The sequence below is a fragment of the Hevea brasiliensis genome, chromosome 8, assembly GCF_030052815.1.
Source record: "Hevea brasiliensis isolate MT/VB/25A 57/8 chromosome 8, ASM3005281v1, whole genome shotgun sequence".
In the NCBI taxonomy this organism is placed as follows: domain Eukaryota; kingdom Viridiplantae; phylum Streptophyta; class Magnoliopsida; order Malpighiales; family Euphorbiaceae; genus Hevea; species Hevea brasiliensis.
In genome coordinates this window covers 92,337,032-92,352,142 of record NC_079500.1, presented here as the reverse complement: position 1 = coordinate 92,352,142, position 15,111 = coordinate 92,337,032, and the positions used below count along the sequence as shown (strand labels likewise).

At 31.1% G+C, this 15,111-nt stretch overlaps 2 protein-coding genes across 4 annotated transcripts; one reads left to right on the top strand and one right to left on the bottom strand.

The window, feature by feature from the left end:
* The first annotated feature begins 3,509 nt into the window (after positions 1 to 3,509).
* LOC110649868 (40S ribosomal protein S23) lies at positions 3,510 to 5,351 on the top strand. Its single transcript, XM_021804603.2, has 4 exons — positions 3,510 to 3,665; positions 4,220 to 4,375; positions 4,466 to 4,592; positions 5,044 to 5,351. Exons 1-4 carry the CDS (start codon positions 3,661 to 3,663, stop codon positions 5,182 to 5,184), a joined length of 429 nt encoding a protein of 142 aa, XP_021660295.1. The 5' UTR covers positions 3,510 to 3,660; the 3' UTR covers positions 5,185 to 5,351.
* Positions 5,352 to 5,661: 310 nt separating this feature from the next.
* Positions 5,662 to 10,132, bottom strand: LOC110649866 (uncharacterized). 3 transcript variants are annotated; one of them, XM_021804598.2, is made up of 8 exons: positions 9,974 to 10,132; positions 8,726 to 8,902; positions 8,432 to 8,614; positions 8,070 to 8,327; positions 7,713 to 7,747; positions 7,113 to 7,269; positions 6,348 to 6,988; positions 5,662 to 6,170 (listed from the first exon to the last, which is right to left on the bottom strand). In XM_021804598.2, the coding sequence occupies exons 1-8, from the start codon at positions 9,999 to 10,001 to the stop codon at positions 5,841 to 5,843; spliced, it is 1,809 nt and encodes a 602-aa protein (XP_021660290.2). In that variant the 5' UTR covers positions 10,002 to 10,132; the 3' UTR covers positions 5,662 to 5,840. The 3 variants fall into 3 exon arrangements, with proteins under 3 accessions (XP_021660290.2, XP_021660291.2, XP_058007613.1); XM_021804599.2 differs by having other exon boundaries at positions 8,726 to 8,893; positions 9,974 to 10,119; XM_058151630.1 differs by lacking the exon at positions 9,974 to 10,132 and adding an exon at positions 9,699 to 9,950.
* Positions 10,133 to 15,111: the final 4,979 nt, after the last annotated feature.

Here is a 15,111-nt window from a genome sequence, read left to right as displayed (position 1 = left end):
TTAAAAAATGTACAATGAATTTTTTTTTTTCATGTTTATTGAATTTTTAAAATCACAATTAATCATGTATTAATAATAATTTTTAAGAATTTTTGAATATTTAAATTGGTGCAATCATAATAAAATAATATTAGGCAATCAAGATGATTCAGCAAATTTATCAAATTATATACACTCTCTTTTATATACTTTTTTTATTATTTCTATAAAAAAAATTTCATTATTGATTCAAATTTATCTTATTTAACTTAAAATCAATCTTATAGGTTGAGTAAAGTATTATTCTTAATTTTTTGCTAATTTTAAATGTATTTGTGAATTTTTATTATTTTATTTACTATATTAACTTAAACTTTTTAATAAATTAATATTTTATTATTTTATTTATAAATAAATTTATCTAACTTATAAATCAAATCAAACACCCTCTAAACCCGTAAACTATTTTAAGGTAGCATTTATAAGTAATAAAATTGTGAAAATGAATTAATGAAATTTAATAAGAGTAATTTATATAATCATAATTTTTTTAATTTGATTCACAATCAAAATCAATTATATATATATATATATATATATATATCAAAATGAAATATATGATTTATTTATGATTTTATTATATAATTATATTTTTTTAAATAGATTCATTTTGTCAAAATTATGAACTTAAATGTAATTATTCTTAATTATTTATAGGATGAGAGTAATATTATTAAAATATGTAAAATTTAAAAAATAAATTTTATTATAAATATTATATCATCATTATATTGTAATAAAAAATTATGATAGTTGTAATGCAAGAACGGTATAAAGATGGCGATAATTAGTAAAGTATAGCCTTTTCTAACGTTCGACATTGACCATTTCCTTCCTAACATTCTATTTGTCATTTCAGCCACCTTTCTCAAACTGCGCTTCGCACGATTAATTAAAATTGAGAGATGAAATTATCAATGAGCTAGCTCATAGAATTAGGATAATTTTTAAAATTGTGAAGTCTTAAATTTGAATATAAGGTAAAATTAGTTATATTATAAAAATTAAAAAATGTACAATGAATTTTTTTTCATGTTTATTGAATTTTTAAAATCACAATTAATCATGTATTAATAATAATTTTTAAGAATTTTTGAATATTTAAATTGGTGCAATCATAATAAAATAATATTAGGCAATCAAGATGATTCAGCAAATTTATCAAATTATATACACTCTCTTTTATATACTTTTTTTATTATTTCTATAAAAAAAATTTCATTATTGATTCAAATTTATCTTATTTAACTTAAAATCAATCTTATAGGTTGAGTAAAGTATTATTCTTAATTTTTTGCTAATTTTAAATGTATTTGTGAATTTTTATTATTTTATTTACTATATTAACTTAAACTTTTTAATAAATTCGAATTTTTTATTAAATTAATTTTTACATAATCTAATTAAAATAATAAAAAATATTATGTAGCAAATTTTATTGCAATATATTTTCAAGTTTTTTTTTATTAGAGTAATATATTTTCAAGTTATATATGATAAGATTTGAATTAATAACAAAGTAATACTGCTGTAATATAATCGTGATTATATTAGATATTTAATTATTTTATTTGATAATATAAAAAATTAATATGATGGAATGATATTTACATAATATAATCAATTATAATTTAATTACTATAATAATTATTATGTATAAAAGTGGATTACTTATTTTAATTATTTCACTAATTTCATTTTTACCATCATTACTACTCAATTACCATTACTATTATTACCATCATCACTACTTAACTATCATTACTATTACCACTACTATCACCTATCATTACTTAGCAACAATGACTACTTCATCACCACCATTATTACTTAACTATCATCACGCTATTATTATTATTATTATTATATTTTTTATTTTGCAACAAAAATAAAAATGTAATAATACTTATATTACATTATTTTATTGATTTCATTAATTAATTACATTATATTATATTGAGTCATACAAAATACATCATAACAATTGAAAAAGAAAGTGTATGAGAAAGCATTGTTAGAATTTCTCAAACTCAATTTTTTTTTTAAAGTAATATAATAAAAAAAAATACTCCACAAGTCAAATAGTGTCAAATTTTTGAATTTTCTCTCGTATTCCATGCTTAGTGAGAAAATTATATAACCATCAAAATTGAACAGATGAACAATCATCTTAGTAGCTATATATAATGGCAATCACATAAAAGGGGGGAAAAGGGCCCAAAAGAGGTGAACAATAATCCTTTTATCTCTTAAAGATCATATCTCCTGAAGAGAAATTGGATGCAATGGATCAGAGGAATTTCTCTACAACGGCCGAATCGATTGAGTCCGAGACCAAACTCTCTGTAGAACCAATCCACCGTTCCCAATTCTGTCTAGGAATCAACTGGATTTTATATTCTCCATTTTACTAATTTGAACGTCATTGATGATTAAGAAGGTGTTAATTGGCCAAACATTGCTTCACGATCCAGAAACATAGCCAGGTAGGGTAGCATTTGGTACTTCTTCATTGCTTTTGTTGCAATGCACAATATGAATCGCAAGATGCCCATGCTTTTAGCAAATTGAAAAGACATCAGCAGGCTGATTTTCTTTTACCATGGGTCTAGGATGCAGCTGGGAGCGAAGGAGTTTGATATTGGATTTTCAATTAGTTTGATTCGATTTAGTTAGTTTTTATTTAAAAAAAATTAATTTTTCGATTTGATTTATCTATTTTACTTAGAAAAACTAAAAAATTTGATCATCAGTTTTTTAATTTATGACTTTTTTTTTTAGTTTTATGAATATTATGTAATATAACGTGTAATTTGCTGTACCATTGAATCTTCTTCCCTAGTGCTTCAGTGAGAACGATCTTCTCCTGGCTGCAGTTTGACTCGACGGCGTGGTGGTGCGGCGCGTGATTTCTTCTGCTTTTGGTCTTCCTCCGCCAGTTGGAGCCACCCAAATCTTTAGGGTTTCTGATTGTAGACTTTGGCTGTTTGTGGGCTTTAGCCTTTCATTTTAGTTTTTCTTTTTTTTTTTGGCTTCGTGCATCTTTTTATTTTAAAATTAATAAATAATAAAATAAAAAATTATATTATCTTAATAATTTTTAAAAATATTATCATTATTTTTATTTTAACAATTATACACTTAGTTACATATTTTTTTTTGATAATTTAATTAATTAAATTATTTTTAAATATATTTTAATTAATCATTTAAATTATTTAAAAATTATTTTTAAATAATTTTATTAAATAATTAATTTTTAATTTGATTCATAAATTAAAAAATATATTTTAAATAAAATATTTAAAGTGAGTAACGAAGATTATTATTATTTATTAACTTAAATTTTTAATTATTTTAATTGGATTAGATTCAAAGTATGCACAACCCTAATTAAGCCGGCAATTGTAATCCGAAAATAGCTACAAGAACCCATTAAACAGGAACCGTTGGATGAATGGCACGAAAACTAACAAGGGCAGAACCGTAAAAGAACACAGAACTAGGCAGACCTAACTATATAGCTCCAGGCATAGATGGAAATTAGGGTTAGTTGTCACTTGGCCGGCTTCTTTCTCTGCCCATCAAGCTCTCTCCTTCAGCCTCTGATTCGCAGCCATAATGGGGTTCGATTATCTTCTACTTTCTCTTCTAATTGTTATTTTTCAATTTGTTCTTTTACTGGTTTTAATTGATTTTAGCTTCTGAGACTGGTGTTTTAATTCTTCCGAATCTGCTTTGTGTTGGTTGGTTTCTGAGAAAACAGCGGAAAACAGTAAAGAATGCTGTTGCAAACAACCTGAAATTTCATTATTTGAACTGCGTTAATTATCTTTTAATTTGATAAGTATTTGTGTTAGATGATTTATTCTTAGCTGCCACTATGTTAATGTTAGTGCTTTTTTTAAGTGTATAATCCTCCTTTTAAATGCGGTTTTCCTCCATAGATTTTGAATATTTAGAAGTAGCCTCCATGGATTTTGAATGCTTAAAAGTCGCCTATGATGGTTAATCATATGTAGTAAGACTTGGTCTGTGGCCAATTATTTTCAGTTGAATGTGTTTGTCCCATATTCAAGCTTTTTAGCTTACTGTTTGGTAAGGTTTGTGTTTACTTTTATTAGTCTCTTCATCCATATTATGGGCAAGTAGAATCTTATGATATGTGAATTTAATGCAGGAAAACAAGGGGAATGGGAGCTGCTCGTAAGCTGAAATCCCACCGTAGGAGGCAGAGGTGGGCTGACAAGGCTTACAAGAAGTCCCATCTTGGGAATGAGTGGAAGAAACCTTTTGCTGGGTCATCCCATGCCAAAGGCATTGTTCTAGAAAAAATGTGAGACTTATTTCTCCTTTTGTCTTGCTTTAATAATATGTGCCCCATATAGACAATGCTTATAGAATATTCTCTCATTGGCTTATGCAGTGGAATTGAAGCTAAGCAGCCAAACTCTGCTATCAGAAAATGTGCTCGTGTTCAGCTGATCAAGAATGGGAAGAAGATTGCTGCTTTTGTACCCAATGATGGTTGCTTGAACTACATTGAGGAAAATGTAAGTTTTCAATGTTTAAAAGAAGTGGAAAGTTTCTTAAGGAAGAATATATATATATATATATATATATATATATATATATATATATATATATATATATATATAAACACAAATTATGTATATATGTATATGCAAACACTGCATTGATTCCTCCCATATGACTATTGTCTTCAACTTATTTTGCTAGTCTTTGTTATCTCCCATAAAATTTTAATAACACCCTCCTCTAATAACATTAAGGATTTTGCTTTCAAAATTTTGGTTCTTTTGGGAAGGAGTTTCTATATCTTTTTTTTTTTTTTGCTCTATTTCCTGTGCAATTTTCCATGCATATACATTTCAGGATATTCTGCCTATGCTTTATTTATGCAGGCTTGGAATGCATTATTCCTGCTAGATTATTGTTGGATTTCTCTTTTGTGCGAGACCTAATAAGAGCTGATTGGCACAGGATGAAGTATTGATTGCTGGATTTGGACGGAAGGGGCATGCCGTTGGAGATATTCCTGGTGTCAGGTTCAAGGTTGTGAAGGTTTCTGGTGTCTCTCTTCTGGCACTATTCAAAGAGAAAAAGGAAAAGCCTAGGTCTTAGGTTTTGTGTTACTCATTCTCTACTCAATTTGTGCTTTCATAGAGATGGTAGTGAGCATTATGTAATGCAGAAATCTGTGAACAACTATTTCTTGCCCAAGATTGAACTGGAGCCTGTTTTTCTTGAGAATTCAAAATTTTGGAATAGCAAGCTGTTGATGTTATTGATGGACATGGCGTTACTTTGTTGGTTTTTATGTTTTAACTGATTGCTAAAGTAGTAATAGTCACTTCAGATCTCCAGCATGTTCATCGCAAACTTGAGCAAAAATGGAGCATGAACATTCTGATTGATGTCAGATATCCAACTGGAGACTATTACATCCATGACTAATTCTGATACATGGATTCATAACATTTACTTGTTCAGTGCGAGTTCATTTTAAATTCTTTTAAGTATGAAGGATATTACATGCTAGATTTCTGTTCATGCATGTGGGCATATGGTACAAAGAACTACCAATGCTATCTAGGAAAATAAAGAAAGAAATATTGATTCTGCTGGCAACTCAAATAATCCACTTTAGTTGCACATACAATCTTTTTGACAGCCAGTGAAGCCCTTCTGTACATAAGAATAAAAGCTTTACATAAATCCTCAAAGAAGTTTGCCGCCACAGATGGAGATATTCTACAAACATCAAAAGAATCCTTATTTCATTTTAACACTGTATTAAAGTCCCTGCTAAAATCAATGGCTCCCATGTGTCGACTGAGGTCATCAACTTGCTTTGTCAAAGTACCTATATATTCCTTGTTATTTTCACTAAGTCTATGCACATCATTTTCAGGGCAATGTACCCTGATATCTTCATGCTCTTTCAGAGGTTGCTTCTTATCCCATAAGTAGATCTTCTGCTCATCCTTCACACCTGTTTTACTCAAAAGTCCTCTTGAAGAACTTGCCAACCGATGATTTCCATATCTTGTTCTATTTACTAATACACTAGCATTGCTGATGCCACTTCCAGTTTTGGAAGAAGTTCCCTGTAGACCAGAATGAAATTTCAGACCTCCATTTTGTGCTGAAGCAGGAGAATTTTACTGTAAATAGAAAATTTATTTATACAATAACAAGTGCTGATTGATAAAGAATATATATAGTTAAATGAGAAATTTAGATTCCTACTTATCAGGAAAAGAGATTATAAATGTAAAACTAACCACATCAAAATATCCCTTTTTGGGTGAAGGCATTCGAAGAGCTGAAGGTATCAGTTTTCTTGAAACATTAGCAGAAACAGGATTTGTACACATTGAGACATTGTTGATCTGTGGATTCCTGAACTTGGTTTCCTGAATTTCATTCCCCAGGGGTTCATCATAATAATGCCTTTCAGAATATGATGCTTTAGAGAAATCAATATCAAGAGAGATCTCTCTAAATGGAGTATTTACAAGACTAGCAGCAGAACTATTTGATCTCTGTTTGATAGATGTTGATGATGATTCTGAGGACCATCCATCAATGGAACTAGCAGGTGATGCATAATAGGATGACTTGGGTGTGGACAGTAAACACCTAGAGTCGCTAGAATTTACCAGCTCACTGTTGTTTCCAACCAAGTATTTCAATGGAGTCCTAAAGCTTGAACCACAAGCAGTCATCTCGGAATCGATTGTTCTCCTTAGAGAGTTCGAAGGAGATTTACCCGTGAAATTAGCTGCAGCATGACAAAATCCAGTAAACTCGTTTGTTCTGGCAGGCAAAACTGAAGAAGGTGATTTTGTGGATGGCTTTGAACTAGAAATAGTATTGCAGGACTCCCGCAAACACAATTTCTTCGACATGGGTATACTTTTTCCTGTAACAATCAAACAGAAGTTGTTACTAAAGATTAAAGAAAGTAACTTTACTTTCCTGTTGTATCAGGGAAAAACAAAAGTAACTTTCCGTGAATGAGAAATCTGAAATTTTAGGATCTTTACCGGAGGCAGATTTGGTAGCTTTATTATCCATTTTAACATGTTTTGCACCCAAGGAAGCACTTTTGCTGGGAACTATTGGCGAAGGGTTAGCACGACCAGATATTTTTGGTGGCTTAACAGATGATGAAGGTTTGGATTCTCCACTTGAACCAGCATGCTTCATTTGACCAGCATGTAATTGGTGTTAATTAAAACATGCTCGGAAGCAGTCCTTCCATTATATAATAACACTGGGTACTCCCCTATGCATCAATCTGGTTAATGGGTAACAGCAGAAGCACACCTCTTTAATGGCTATCTAAAGCTAAAATATTGTTGGTTTCAATCAAGAGCATTTTAATTGGTGTTAACTGAAACATCCTCAGAAGTAGTCCTTCCATTATACAGTAACACTGGTATTCACCTATGCATCAATCTGGTTAATGGGTAACAGCACAAGCACAACTCTGTAATGGCTATCTAAAGCTAAAATATTTTTGGTTTCGATCAAGAGCATTTCAGATGATGCATAGGTGAGTCCTCCATGCCACTGTGCCAATACAAAGTGACACAAGAAATATGAATCATAACAGATTAAAGAAGATCATGTCAAAAACTTACTCTTACTCGAGATGAAGTGTCTGCTAATTTTGAAGCTGAAAAAAAAAAAAAAAAGAATGAAATGAGCACATGAAACTGAGTGCAAATGATCAACACACATACCACAAAAGAGAAAACACAACTCTTTGAAACTCAAGTAGTTTCCACATCGCGAATAGCAAAAGTAAACAAATAAGTAAAATAAAATAAAGTTTTGTCATGGCCCAACTGCCAAAAACATGGATGGTAAACATATAAAAGGGGAATAAATATGTGGTAGACCTTGATCACCAATGATTTTAACTCAAGCCCAAATGGAGAAAATTTTTTTCTTGCACTAGCTCCGGTGAACATGGTTACTGAAGAGAAATGCCTCACCATGGCCATTTTGTCTTCCTTTTTCTCTTTTCAGTTTGCAAGTTGAAGTTGCCCCATTGGATGAAGCATCATGTGACTTGTGAATATATGCTTTTATATCATCAAAAAGATCTGTCTCAAGGCTTGCAAGAGAGTAGGCATCGCTATTTAGAGTAGAATTTGATTCAGCAGACCTCCAGATTTCCTCTTCAATCCCAAGTGTTTCTGGCTTTTTAAATCCTCTATTCATGATAGACAACTCCTCAGCATCCAGAACTCCTAAGGAAAAAAAAAAAAAAAGGAAGCTTAACAAGTATAATGATTATGAGGAGCAATCGACAAATGAAATCTGAAATGGGACCTCTTAAGCATGCAAAGGATACCTGCACTTGTAGAAAAGGCACTATCCCAAGCTAAACTTTTGCGCAAACTACCAATTCGACTTGTTGTTTGTAATGTGAATTCAAAGGGTAAAGACTTTGGTTCCATGTGCCCAGTTATATCTGCTCCACTATCCCCTACTTGAAAATTAAGAGTCTCAAACAACTCTTCTGGATCCAGAACTCCTGAGCAGGTATGGAACACATCATAATGAAACTGTAATCTACATAAAATTTGAAGAATTGAAATCGATATAGTGCATTCAGTAAGCAAGTTTCTTCAGTCATAAATTGAACCTGGACTTGTAAAAAAGGCACTATCCCATGCCAAACTCTTGCGCAAATCGCAACCTGATACAGGTTGTATAGAATCTCTCTCCCTTGGATAAAGTATATTGGAAGCATCCTCCATGTGTTGAGGATTTGGAGTCTCAAGCAACTGAATGTCAACCTTATTTCTTTTATCTGAAAGTTCTATGAAATTAAGGCATGGGAAAATTAATTTAGGCAGCAACAGAAAGTGTGAAAGAAGGGACTGAGGTACAAAGGCAAGTGAAAACAACTATTGAATTCACATCTGCTATCTCTCAGGTTAAAACCATATAACACCAACTTTTTGCTGCAGCTAAAACCAACTATATTATTGAATCAGAGAAAATTTTCTAAATAGCCAGTAATGCAAAGTGCATAAAGAATTAGATTTTTAACTCATGGTCTATCTTACCATATATTCGTGACAAATCTAGTATTTATCTTTATGATTGTACTACAAAACTAAGGCCTAAAACCAATGGGTGTAATGATCACTCAGTTGTTGGCATTTGCAAGGGTAAAGCAAATTCAATCCTCCCTAAAGAGATAAGGGGGCAAGGTCAGGCACTACAAAATCTAAAGGGTATTCTAATATGTAATGAAGAAGAAGAAGATATTCTATGACAAATACCCCATACATTAAGTGTACGAATGAAGACAGCAACAGGTCTTGATCTTAATTTTCTGAAGCATTTTCCCAATCCCCTTGTTGGAAATTAGAATTTTATAAGAATTCAATTCAATTAATTTCTTTTTTATCAATTCTAATGTTTGAAATGAATGAATTCAATCTTTTTTACCTAATTTTCATTTTAAAAGAAATAGAAGTAATGCATAATTGTGATCGTGTGATTGTAAATTCTTTTCTTGTAAATGATTTATTCCAAGGAAGACTTTTGAAATATATTTTGAAATGGGTTTTGGAATCAGAAACTATAATGATCTAAAATCAACTAACTTTGATGTGAGAACTGTATCAAGAGTCCCAAAACCCCTATTTCCATCACTTGTTTGGCAGTTAGATAAGAAATTTTTTGAAGCAATCCAGAATTCAACTACCAAGAGAAAGTATATATGTTAGTAAAATCCACAAACCAATTCTTGGCCGTCTATGAATCAACAATTCAAAAAATCAATACAGAAAGAAGAAAAGAAGGATACAAGAACAATTCAAAAGATTAATTTCCTTCCTTTCTTGATTGGGAGACGGAGCCAAAGAGGGAGAGAGAGTACCTGGGAATTGAACTTGTTTGGAGGACATTTTGATGAATTGAAGCTTCTTCTTTGTATTGCAATATATAAATACAAATTAGAGAAAGAGAGAGGGAAATTTCAAATATTGAGAGAAATGAAGGAGCAATCAAAGAAGGTAATTATTAGTTATCAGTGAAGATAACTGCAAGGAGCGGGACTAGCAGATTTTTTTTTTTTTTCTCCTTTTCAAAATGGAAATATAAATAGAAAAATTATTATTTAATTAATATTTAATATTTATTTTTTTATTTTAAAAATATATTAATTAGTTTTATATTTTTATTTTGTTATTCTTTAAATCCTTAAATTATTTTAAATTTCATTTAGTTCATATAATTTAAAAAATTGCAATGATAGTCTTCATATCTTCCAAAGATAATTTTTCTTTTGTAATAAATTAATTAATAAAAAAAACTTGATTTAAACTAGATAAAAGGATTAAAAATTAAATAAAATAAAATACATAGACTAATAAATATATTTTTAAATAAAAAAGGAATAATTACAAGAAAAAAACTCTAAATTTTTTAATTCTCATCAATTTTTTTTTACCATTAATAAAATTATTATTTATTAACAGAATTGCCATGTCAAATACCACAAAGATTCCATGCTAGCATTATGTCACATGATATGATGTGGTTTAATTGACGAGAGTTATAAAGTTTAAAGTTTAATCGGTAATTATTATAATATGGGTAGAATTACAAAATTTTAAAAAGTAAGAGTTTTTTTGATAATTTTTTCAATTTATTTTAATTTATATAAAATTTAAAATTTATAATAAAATAGTGATAAAAAAAATAAAAATGAAAAGAGAGATACCTAAAATGATGTAAGGAAGTAATATAAAAAAATTTATAACCTTTAAATATTAATACGAAATTGATTTTGAATATAAATGAATGATGGAAAATAATTTATATAGTCAACTTTAACTAGTTTTAGAGAATTAATTGTTATAGTTGTATATATTTTAATTAATTATATATAATTTTATAGTAAATATTTATGAAAAACTTATATATAATTTTATAGTAAACATTTATGAAAAACTTAGTCTTTAGATTATATTAAGAATGACAATAAATAAAATATTCGTGAAAATTATCCTTTTAAATTTAACTCAAATCAACTAAGCCTTTATCCCAAAAATTTGGGATCGGCTATATGGATTCGCTTTCTCCACTCTAAATGATTTTGGGTTAAATCCTTAGAAATGTGTAATGCTTCTAGGTCATGTTGTACTACTCTCCTCCAAGTCAATTTGGGTCTACCCCTTTTTTTCCTTTCTATCCTCTAACTTAATGTGCTCTACTTGTCTTACTGAAGCCTCCGTATATCTACGCTTCACATGACCAAACTACCTCAATCTCCCTTCTCTCAACTTATCCTCAATTAGCACCACTCCTACCTTTTCTCTAATACTCTCATTACGGACTTTATCTAGTCTAGTATGGCCACTCATCTACCTTAACATTCTCATATCTGCAACTCTTATCTTAGACATATACGACTCCTTCAGTGCCCAACACTCACTACCATATAACATAGCCGGTATTATGGCTGTACAGTAAAATTTTCCTTTCAACTTATTGAAGGAACGGAAGCGTGAAAAACACAAGATTATACCATTGAATTCAAAAAATTTTCACCTAGGGTCACATGCACCATGCAAGATTTATTTTTATCTATTTGATTTCAATGATAAACAACATATTAAAACTCTTTTAATATGTTTTTGGATCTGTATTTGCCATTTAAGATTTTAAAATTAATCAGATTAATTTTAGAACCCTAGATTAAATCAAGAACGATTACACTAACCTCTTGATGTCTTTGCGATGTCTGCGCCTTTGAGATTCGTCTTCAGGACACCAGATGTTGTCCCTCTAGCTTGTCCACACCAAGAACACCTATGGCAGCCCTTGAACAGCTTCTAAAGCCTTTTCTATTAATTAGAAATTCAAGTTCTGCCTTTTAAGAGATTAGTGATGTAAACAGGACACTAAAAACAATTTCTAGTGTTCTTAATTCAAGAGATTGATGGCTAATCTCTTTGAATTGATGAGAGATGAAGAAGAATGGCTGGAGAGGCTCAAAGTGGCGTGACAATTGAGAGGAGAGGCTGCTGGTTATGTTTTCCATTCATAACCACACTTAAATAGCTAGGTTAACACATTAAACCCTAGCCACATGTCACCTTTTGATTAGCTCTAGGTTTAAGTGACCCAATCACATTGTGCCAAGTGTCAAACCTATATTTAATCTTGATTTTAATCATCTTACATGATTAAAAAATATTTGGCAAGCTTATGTGTTATGCCATGTGTCACCATCTCATGGTGCCACGTGTCACACTGTGAAATGACCAAAATGCCCCTGTGTCTTAATTTTGAGTTCTTAACCCAAAATAATTATTTTCTTCTTCTAATTAATTTATATCAAATATAAATTAATTAATTAATCTCTATTAATTAATTTCTCATCAATTAAATTCATATTTAAACACTTTAAATATAAATTTAATTTATACTACACATCCAATAATCTAGATTTGGTTTCAAGTCATGCTAGGGACTTTGCAATTTTATTGCAAATCAAATCTATTTAATTAATCAATTAAACTCTTTAATTAATTAATTAAATCATATTTAATTAGGTGATAACTTGTGTATGTGTGTGACTTACTAGGCTCATCACTAATTGGCAATGAGAAATGATATCAACTCTTAATATCATCAGAACTCTTTCTTACCATAAATGATTTCTCTAAATCATTTTATGAACCTCATAGACCATGGTTAACACCTAGCATAGCATGCCATGGCCACCCAATTAGTAATAAGGTTTACCTTAAATGAACCTATAATCATATGTTACCATGCACTAGAATCTCTGTTACAAAATCCCAACTCAAGCCGAGTCATGGTTTATGTCAAACTCCATTTGCTATGAATATTATGTTCTCTTTTAATTCCAGTTCTTGATTAAAAGATTTTTCTCATCGTAAACTCTTTTACGAATAAATCTATCTGTCTGGCAGGAACTTGAAACATCAAGAACAATTAAATGAACATAGGATTTTATCTCTATTTACTTAGAGGCAGATTCCATCTTGATCAACACCTACCTCCATATATAACTAGCAGGAGCCAACACATGCCCATATACCCATACATAGTACAAGTATGAAAGCGATATCAAACTCAAACTACCTATATACAAGATAAGCTGTGCTATCTCAGTCTAAAGATTATATGCACCGATATGATTTATGACAAAATATTGACAAGAGTAAACTCCATGTGCTTGTCATAAGTGTCCTGGTTCGACCTACTTATCATTTATAAGTGCCTATCATGTTTGTTATATGGCATGAGACTCACCATTCCATCTTATTTATATCTCATATAAATAACTTGGGAACAAACATGAATACAATCTTTTGGATAAGTCATGTCCTTATTATGAAGTATCCTCGATTGTGAACCTATTTATGATACTTTGTGCTAGAAATATTGTCACTCATATTCTTAACAACTTAAGAATAATATTTCTAACAAAATATCAATGGACCTTTTCTATTACACATAAATATATTATGTAAACGGAAAAGTGGAAATGCCTTTTATTATTAAAAATATGTACAAGATACATACTAAATGATATGCTCTAGGGCATACTACTAACAATCTCCCACTAGCACTAGAGCCATTCATTACAATATCTTAGACCTATCTTCTCAAGATGTCGGTCTAACGAGTTTGTGACATAGGCTTAGTGAATGGATCACTGGATTTTCGGTGATGCTATTTCTGCATGGCTACATCGCCGCCCAACTATTTCTCGATAATGTGGTAGCGCCTTTCTATGTGTTTGGATTTACGGTGAGACCTTGGTTCCTTAGCTCAGATGATCGCTCCATTGTTGTCACGGTGTAATGGGCTGGCGACTCAATGGAAGGAACTCTGTAAGTTACATCACGAACTTCTTTATCCAAACGACTTCCTTTGCGACATCGATGCACAATATACTCGACCTCGATGAGTGGAATCTGCGATGCGTGCTCTGTTTGGAACTCTTCCAACGATCGCACCTCCATTACAAATGAACACATATCCAGAGGTAGACTTTCTATCATCGATATCGATTGGAAATCGAATCAGGTATAACCATCCAATTGCAAGTCTCCACCTCCATAAATCAAGAATAAATCCTTAGTTCTTCTCAAGTACTTAAGGATATTCTTGACAACTATCGATGTTCCAAACTGGATTGGATTGATACCTAGTCAAACTAACGACATATGCGATATCAGGCCTAGTACACAACATTGCATACATTAAACTTCCAATAGCGAAGCATATGGAATCTGGCCATCTTATCTCTTTCTTCAGGTGTCTTTGGAGACATCTCTTTAGAAAGGTGGATACCATGTCTCACTGGTAACAATCCTCTCTTGGAATCAAGCATGTTAAACCTTTTAACACCTTTTCCAAGTATAGACTTTGGGATAAACCAATTATTCTTTCGCTCTATCTCTATAGATGCGAATCCCAAGAATATAGGTTGCCTCCCTAAGTCTTTCATGGAGAATGTATTTGACAACCATACCTTTATAGTCGCCAACATACCGTATCATTACCCATCAACAAGATGTCATCCACATATAAGACAAGGAAAGTGATAGCACTGTCACTAACCTTCTTATATACACATGGCTCATCCTCATTTTTGATAAAACCAAAAGATTTAATGGCTTCATCAAAACGGATGTTCCAACTCCTCGAAGCTTGTTTCAACCCATAAATGGATCGCTTTAGTTTGCATACTTTGGAACCATCTTGGGATTCAAATCCCCTAGGTTGTTCCATGAAAATGTTTTCTTAAATGTATCCAATGAGAAAAGTCGTTTTGACATCCATCCGCCAAATCTCATAATCATAGTATGCCTATTGCTAATAAAATCCTAATTGATTTAAGCATGGCAACAAAGAGAAAGTCTCCTCATAGTCGATTCCATGCCTTTGGCGAAACCCTTTCGCTACTAGCCTTGCCTTATAGGTCTCTACCTTTCCATCAGAACCAATTTTCTTCTTGAAAACCCATTTGTT

Bases quoted from the DNA above. Each gene is read 5' to 3' on its own strand.
- LOC110649868 (XM_021804603.2), top strand. The intron at 4,376-4,465 runs GTGAGACTTATT...TGGCTTATGCAG, and splicing joins GGCATTGTTCTAGAAAAAAT to TGGAATTGAAGCTAAGCAGC. The intron at 4,593-5,043 runs GTAAGTTTTCAA...TGATTGGCACAG, and splicing joins TGAACTACATTGAGGAAAAT to GATGAAGTATTGATTGCTGG.
- LOC110649866 (XM_058151630.1), bottom strand. From the start codon at position 9,744: ATGGAAATAGGGGTTTTGGGACTCTTGATACAGTTCTCACATCAAA. The intron at 8,328-8,431 runs GTATCCTTTGCA...TTTTTTCCTTAG, and splicing joins TGCCTTTTCTACAAGTGCAG to GAGTTCTGGATGCTGAGGAG. The intron at 6,171-6,347 runs GTTAGTTTTACA...TCTGGTCTACAG, and splicing joins AAAAGGGATATTTTGATGTG to GGAACTTCTTCCAAAACTGG.